This window comes from Astatotilapia calliptera, chromosome 18 (assembly GCF_964374335.1).
Source record: "Astatotilapia calliptera chromosome 18, fAstCal68.1, whole genome shotgun sequence".
Taxonomy (NCBI): domain Eukaryota; kingdom Metazoa; phylum Chordata; class Actinopteri; order Cichliformes; family Cichlidae; genus Astatotilapia; species Astatotilapia calliptera.
In genome coordinates this window covers 9,676,764-9,685,389 of record NC_137439.1, presented here as the reverse complement: position 1 = coordinate 9,685,389, position 8,626 = coordinate 9,676,764, and the positions used below count along the sequence as shown (strand labels likewise).

Below are 8,626 nucleotides of genomic sequence, written 5' to 3'. Positions count from 1 at the left end.
GTTTTAAATGAGAGGAGTGACTAAGACTCAGCAGATGTTTGTTTTGGCTTTGTGCACTGTGCTCCACTGTCTCCCTCGCACTCAGGTAAACACTATCACTCTTGCTTGTGTGCTATACATAGACACACTTACTTACTTTTCACTCCAGTCTGCTTGACATGAGAAACTGTCAAAACAACTGTTTGAGTGCTGTATACTGCCAGTGTGAGTATGACCTAAATAAACAACAGCACACAAGGTGCACAAACTACATTTAAAGTATTTTTAGCCCCATCCCGGAGTCTCATTTACAAAATGAACAAAATATAATTTTATAAAATAAGCTCTCTGAAAATTGGGTTTTGGTAGCATAAATAAAAGGAGCTTTTACCAATGTTCTTATGAAACCGTGTCTTCTTTTATTTATTTTTTTTAATACTGTGAAAAAATAATTACATAGAATTTGAAAGAAAAACTGAAATAAACAAAAACCATGAAAATAAAAGAACATTTCAATAATATCTTGTATGTTTTGCTTACATGTTTACAGTTTCTTTTTCTTGACAAAAGGATAAACAAAGAACCCAACAAGAACATAATACACATGTGAACAATATATAGGGATATTTAAAAAAACAAAAAAGAGGATTATGGAGAATATATGCTTACTTAAGCACACAGGCTGTCCCTCTTTTGTCGCGGTGTACACCTTCATTTCACTGTACCGATCATTGTCATCATATGCTTTAAGATATCAAGCAGAACATCAGTTAATCTTGTTCGCTCGTGCAGCTGTTTCGGAGAACAGACAAGCTCAGCAGCTGGATGAGGGACAAGTGGACCAGTTCAGCTTCTTCCTCGTTTCCATAGGCTATATGCCACGTCTCCTTCAATCTGTTTTACCAGCTGTTCAGCTTTTCACTAGGGTTTGACTGATATATTGTTTGAAAGGTCACAAAGAGCACTGTTCATTTTTCCCAAAGTGCCACATATACATTGTTTACATGGAACTTTGTAAGTATTAAGAAGATCAAAATACACATTTTGAAGCGTTTTAGAATACTTAAAAATTTAGCACCAATCGAAGCGCCTGAAAATGAACCCTTCCTATTCTAACAGGGCACATTATGTAACGTTAAATGATGATGTTGTTCGCTCAAGGCCACTCAGAATTCTCGGCCATTCAATTCAGTTACAGGAGTTTACACTTTTTAAAATTTAATGTAAGCAACCAAATGTAACAAAGTTGTGTGCCTTTCTGTTTTGACTTAACAATACTTTGAAAGTGTGTTGCAATAATAGGATTTCCTGTTTCAAATCGTTATTTGGCCAATCAACATCCATTAACAGAGTTTTATTTGTGTTTCACGTTAATTCTGAATGATACTGTGTGAGTGAACACTAGAATAAAATGTGGTCTTTTTTTGTCCAGAAGCAGATGTTGACAATTATTTTTGCTGATGAGCTCCATTCACTGCTCTTCATTAAATATTGCATATGGGAAATGGTTTTATCAACTGTGACTTGCTTTGACAGCTTTGAGTGTTTTCTCAGTCAACTTCTTGGGGTCCCGACGTCATGAGCAGAAGTGAATCTGGCAGCAAAATCAAAGGATGCTGCAGCTTGAAAGTCAGGAAGGCCTGCCTTAGAAAACATACTCTACTCTGAGACCATAACTTATAAAGTGAACATCATGTTGTGTTAGTAAGAGTTGGAATGATTGACAGAGCCGATAAAGTCATCAGCAAAGTGTTAATTGAAGTCATAGATAATGTGTTGGGGCTATTTCTCCATAGACTTCTACACAAACTGACTTCTTCCTTCACCCAAAGTTATTTGCTGTGTACTGTACTGCTCTGTGTCCCTTTGTGTCATTGGCATTTAACACAGAAGGTTTATTTCTCATAGGATTAGCTTTCATTTGAACTTTGCGCATGGACTGAAAATTTTTAATCTGCCATCGGTGATTAAATTATGACACTATTACGGGTTAATGAAACAATTAAAGCACATCACCTTGGAATACCAGTACCATTTTGATCTCAGATGAGGTTGGATGTAAACTAGATTACAGAGTATACACAGTAATATGCAGTAGTAAGGTTGCAAAAAATATTTTCAAATATTCATTTAACTGTTAAATATTACATTTTCTTTGTGTAGCCTAGCTGTGGTCAGGAGTGATCTCCATCATGCCAGCAGGTGACAACACAACTGTTTGATCGCTATTATATTTGCTGAAAATATCAGTCAAACCCTAATTTTTAAAGCTCAGTGGTTCCCACATATTTCAGATGATATGAAAACACACTTGGGTTACATGTAGCCAAAACACACGCACTCCCACAAACACTCACAATCACATATGAGCTTAAATAAACACAATAAACACAAATGGCTGTTGCATTTGTTTTTCTGCTCAGTTCATTTTTTGCACAGTCTTCTGGCACTCACTGGAAACTCCAAAAGGTAAAAATGGACACCGAGCCACTTCAGTCACTGTTGGCCGGGCCTGTCACAGCACAGCACAGCATGGAACGGAGCAGTTAGCTGTTGGTCTGGCCTGAATATAGCCTGCGTTGGCCTAGTTGAGGCAGAATTTTGGCTATTTGTGGCCTGGCTGGGCAGTCGTTTTGGCCACGGATGCACAAAACCCTTCTCACTTTTCACTGGGTTGATTAATTAGAACCCGTCTATCTGATGGATACAACATAAAATAAAGTACTGTCTTTAAAAGTTAAATCACACGCTTTCAACTACAGTGGTGATGAATCACTATAAAGTAATAGAAAAAAATAAAATACTGATTTTCTTGAAAAGAAACATGATTATGGAATAATTTAACAATGGATGAATGTCATGAGCTCATGAAGCTATATAGTCTCTAAAAAAGACACCCGACATACAAACATTTATGCAAGCAAGATAGATATATCGACCCCATATGTTGTAATCTTGGAAGAAAGCTATGCTGCGATGATTTTTTTTTTTTCCATGAAAAGGCAGGTTCATCCTCTAAATTTGGAAGCTTGTAGGTGGCAATTAATATGACATGGGGGAGAGAGTAGAGTACTCCTTCTACATAAGAGCATCAGTACACATTGCAGTGACAGGTACATATGGAAAAGGGGGGAAAAGGACATAAAATAACAACCCAGTGGGGTAAACACCTCTTCTCTTCCAAATCACACATCTTTTCGTTGCTGAACCAAATCTAAACACATGGTCTGCATTTTTGGCATCTGTGGTGTCTTTTACATATTCATATGTCCCCACTGTCAACAAACCGTAAACAGTAAAGAGGTAAAAACTAAGTACCTGGATGGCCTGGCCATGTATTTGTTGGCCTCAGTACCTCCTCTGTGTCAAATGTACTCCTTCTACACAAGGTCATAACGACATTGTATGTCAGATGCAAAATACTGCGCAGCTACAACTCTGTAAAAGGGTTGTAAAGAGGTAATAGTATGCAATACCAAGGCTGTGATAACCATATAAATTTAAAAGGCTGCTCCACCTGCCATTCTTTTCTCTGAAAAGGTTTATATAGTGACCTTGGAGCTACAAGGTTCAATCTGATGTTCTAATCAGAAACGGTGTGTCTGTGGTTTCATTTCTCTGTGTTTATTCAAAACAGAGGCAATAAATACATTTTTTACAGCCCCTTAGCACACAATTACCATAATATACCGAGAGGGGTTGATAGGGCGGCTGATACACTCAATGATTACCTCTGGAGGTGCTGAGATTTCAGGCTTCCCTTTGCAGCCTGGGGTCTTATTTTAAAACACCACTATTATCTGTTCTCAGATTTTAACTGCTGTAGAATAAAGGTACAAGTGGGTGAAACTTTATTGCTTCTGCTCTCTCGTAACTGTGTCTGTCCAGTAAAGTATACACAGTACAGTATGTGCTCTTAGGAAAAGGTACAATTCCCAAGAGTTGCTAAAAATGTGAACTGTCTTAATCTTTTGTGAGCAATAAAACTGGAGATCAGCTGATGAACCTTATAAGCTAAAGGTCAGTATATAGTGAAGACTGATGCTGCTGCATCTAATCAACAAACACGTCACCAGAAGGTGAAGTTTTGAAGTTATACGGTGAAGCAATCCAACCAAATCTCAGTAACAAAGTGTGCAAATTGTAACAACATTAGTGTGATAATCATTGCAAATGGCCAAACAGCTATTCAGTGACATTACTTTAGAGGAGCAACGTTTTAAATGCTGATCATAGGGGTTAAAGGTCAATCACATGCATCAAAAGCTGACACAACATAATGGGAAAAATCTCGGACATAACATACCACCAAATTCCTGCTGCAGTGAGGAAACCAGCATACTTACACATACTTCAAAATGTACAAAGTACCATATGAGCTAGATAGAATCCTCTGTACTTTCACTTTGATATGTTTGAACCTTCTCTTTGCTTGCAAAGTTTACAGCACAGCTCAACCTGAGCAGCTGCTGCTTCTCCATCCATTTCAATTGAATGTCGTCAACATTTGAAAAAGGCAGTCCAGTCAGAAGACTGGAAGTCAAAGAAAGAGCTTCACACCAAACAGAGATATCCATTAAAGACATTTGCCTTTGCTGGATATTCATCATTCTGAAGTGAAGCTCTTCATGTTTTTTCTAATTTAAGTCTACAGCATCCACTTTAAAAACACCATCCATCTCTTTGTAAAGGAACGTTTCCAATACGATGCCACATACGCATTAAAAAGTGAGTGTCACCCAAAACGCTGAACCTTTGGTCCACAACTCCTTATAAAAATACTATAAAATGTTTCTGAATGCCGTTTTTTTTTGTTTTTTTTCAATACCGTTCCGTATAAATATGGAAAAAAAATCTATTCTACTGTGCAAGTGATAGAAACACATACGTTTTTGACACTGAGGACAGGGGAGGTATCTTTTTGTACAAATTGCAGAAATTCATTTAATGAAAAAGCACTCCCACCTCGTTTCACAAAAACCATTTATAGCATTGACCTTGAGTGAAATGTATAGAAATGCATCATGATGATAAAAATGAAAGATGGGGTGAAGGAGCATAGAAACGCTTGCTACCGCTCCGGTCATCTTAGATGTGGCATGTACAAAATCTCATCATCCAGAGCACCTCATTGTCCACGCTTTACAAAAAGAAGACACGTCTTAATAGTTCGTATGTGTTGGCACATAAGCACTGGCACTCTGGTCACTCACCTTAAGAAGCTTTGTCCCATTTAAATCAAGGTAGATCTTGTAAGGAATGGCAATTGGGTGAGTTTTAGTGAGGAAAGGGGAGTCAAAAAGTGCCACATATACTATTAGTCCAAGCTGCCCCATTGATGCAATACATAGAAACAAATAGGCTTGTAGAGATCTGTGTGTGTGTGTCTGCACATGTGTGTTCTGCAATTTGTTAGAGTCACTAAATGTAAAACGTGTGACTAGCAGAGGGGTTTGCTGTAGGTCAATGTACTGCATCACAATGTATAGTTTTGTACAAGGAAACATCTTTAAAATGACCCTAATCTCCATGTGTGGTTATTTACAGAGATGGGGTGGCAGGACCATGTGATAGAAGAAAACGGTCCAAGAGCAAGATGAGAATTGCTGGAAGAGAAAGGATCACTCGGCATCCCCTAAGCTCCTCTTCTTCATCGTGTCTTCAAAGTGCTCTTCTTGTCTTTTTGTCTGTTTTCTCTTGATTGTGGCTCTCGCTGTTGTTTTTATTGGAGCATAAACATTGCAGACAGAAGATCTTCTTAGATGTGTATGAATATCGCTGTGCATGTGTTGCATGTATTGCTGTGAACCGTACAATATGCGATGCTGCTAACTGCTGGGTGTTTTATCAACTCAGAAAATTAGCCGAATACCATGCAGTGGTTAGGATGAAAACAGAAAACAGATTCTTAGGTGTTTATGTATAGATATGAGGGCATTTTTTGAAAATTTCAAAGATTTTTTTTATGTTTCTGTGTAATAAGTACTGCTCCTGTAAAAAGCAAATCCAAAAAGCTTGTATACCACTTTCTCACACATGAGTCTGCATTCGTTGTGTGTGTCTCTGCGAATAGTCAGAAGGTGGAGATGAGTATGAGAAGCGAGTGGAGCTTCCATACTTTCCCAGCCCTGTTTCAGGACTTTGTGGTCCTGGTCCTGGTCCAGGTCCTGGTCCTGGTCCTGGTCCTGGCCCCGGTCCTGGACCTGGCCCTGTCCCTTGTCCCGTTGGGTACATCTCATAGGCTGGCCCTTCCTCTATGGGTGGAGCAAAGCCCATGCGGTAGCTGGGATACTGGGAAGGGTATCCGTAGTTGTCATAAGCCAGTTGGGTGGTGCTGTCCAGCAGGCCACAGTCTCCAGGGTATTCTCCGGGTGACTGAAGAGCTGGATTAGCAGGGGCTTGCTGGCTTTGTGCTGCCCTGGAGAATGTGTTGAATTGGGCATAAGTAGAATGGGACATCCTGGATGGTGGACGGGGGTCGTAGCAGCCAGCTCTTGAGCCCGGCACCGCACTGGGGGGAACTGCACCGCTGGCAGACGCAGAGGGTCCGCTGGAAGTCGCTCCTGCTGGTCCGCTGCTTGGGTTTGGAGAGCGAAACTCTCCCTGGTAGTGGACGACCCGGGACTGGGGGCGCGCCTCGTCATGGGTTGTAGCACGGACATTGTAGTAGCCATTGGTTGGATCCTGTGATCAGAAAAAGAATATAGATTTTTCAGTAAATCCTAATATTTCTCTCTCTTCATATACGATCTGTTCTGTGCTTGTGTTAGCTTAGTTTACACTTTGTTTCTATTACAAAAACTGTCTCTTTTGTATAGAGTGTATAAAAAAGCCAGCTTAGATTTTTCTTTGAATCCATTGGAGTCGCCCTACCCCCAACCCCCACCCCTCATCTGCTGGCCAATGGTATATAATCCAGGTTTAAGACATGTATGCGTCTTTTAAATATAATCTATTCTTAGTAAGGCATTAATGTTTTTTATAGACTACTAAAGGGTTAGTATGCCAAGCAAGTGGTGAATATTTTTACCACTTGTTTGGGATAGGCCTATGTATTTTATATTACACTGTTGCTACAAAACAAATCAAAAGAAAAAAAGTATAATAATCTAAAAATAAAAGTTATATTAGAGTTCTACAAATCTTGCATTATGTTGTCTTATATTGCTGAAATTGTAGAATGTCACAAGATATGCATGGTGATAATGGTGGTGTGCTGTTGTTTCATGCATACACACAAAATGTAATGATATGAGTAATGCAGCACTGTGTATGTGTAATAGAAATTCATTATTAAATACCAAAATATTACCAAAGACAGATATGTACTCTAATTACATTTACATATAAAGGGTTACGTCCAAATATTTAATATTTTTTATTTCTTGACAAAACTGCTGGGAAAGACCAAAACCACCAAGGCCAGGACTATTTACAAAGAGTTGTTTCTACACAGGCTCTTTGCATTTGGTAGTATGGACTAAAATTCAAAGCAGTGTTTTTGACTTTGACTCTTCTTTGAACTTGCACCTCCTCATCTAGGATTGAAATCAATATGAATTCCTCCAAGCAACCACTGTCTGCCATGCCCACAACAAGCCGAATATGCCAAAAAAGGCTCTAACTTACAGTACGGTGTAAAGATTGTATAGAAACAATGAAAAACTCTGCTAACACTGAAACGCTCGATATCAAACCTGAAACTTCAGCATCCTGTGGGGTTTCTATGCCAGGACACTCACACTCAAAAAAAAGGCACTACAGAAAAAGTTGCTTTAACTGTGATGTAAAGCCAGGACCTGAAGAACATGATCACAAATCTCATGCACCACGCCAAATGTCCAGCGATGCTCTAGATAAGTGTTTTTTTATTTATTTTAATCCAGCGCGAGCATGCCAACATATCTTCGCTGACTCATCTCACCTTGAGCTCGTACTCCTCCCGGGTGTCACTCTCGCTTCTGACGTCCTGCTTCAGGTCCATGTCATCTTTGAATGGCTGAGTGGAGGGAGAGAGGGAAACAGAGGGCAGAAACTAAACCATCAAACAACGAAACACACACACGGAAAGAGGGAGGGTGAAAAAGGAAAGGAGGAAGAAGAGAGGGAGGGGAGAGGAAAACAGAGTTTCAGGTTTTGAATCCCAAGAGACCGGAAGACGAGAAACGGTTAGTTGTTGGAGAAAAAGGTGTTTTTGCCCGAGCTTTAAAACCGCGTCAGAGGAGCTGCGTCGATTAGATTCTCCAGGACTTCCGGGGTTGAATTCTCCTCTAAAAGGAACAAAATGTTAAAATGAGTGTGTGTCTGTATATTTGTTTATTATTTCTGTGTTTTTTGTGTGCACAAATATGTGTGCATTGAGGAAAAACGGTGTATTTTTCCCCCAGTTAGTTTTTCTCCTGTATCTATGCGTGAATGTCTTGTCCTTGTTTCTCCTCATATGTGTGTGTACACATGCTTCATTGTGCTTTATTGATTTTGAGTCGAGTGTGCGCGCGCATATATTTTGACATCTTTTTTATGGATTTGTGTTTTTAGTGTGTCTTTAGTGAGGCCTTGTGCGTGTGTCTTTGTTCCCATTGTGTGATTGTGAGAATGTCTGTGTGTGCCTCTCCTGCCAAGTCGCCTTTAGTGTCAGTGTATCTGT

The 8,626-nt window shown here is 39.5% G+C and overlaps 1 protein-coding gene across 2 annotated transcripts in view; it reads right to left on the bottom strand.

The window, feature by feature from the left end:
• Positions 1-375: 375 nt before the first annotated feature.
• Positions 376-8,626, bottom strand: part of kirrel1b (kirre like nephrin family adhesion molecule 1b) — an 80,040-nt gene continuing 71,789 nt past the window's right edge. The window contains exons 14-15 of one of the 2 annotated variants that reach the window (XM_026148658.2): positions 7,904-8,014; positions 376-6,663 (exon numbers count right to left, since the gene is read on the bottom strand). In XM_026148658.2, coding sequence (XP_026004443.2) covers positions 6,010-6,663; positions 7,904-8,014 — 765 coding nt within the window. In that variant the 3' untranslated portion in view covers positions 376-6,009. The remainder of the gene's footprint in view (positions 6,664-7,903; positions 8,015-8,626) is intronic. The other variant, XM_026148659.2, reaches the window with a different exon arrangement.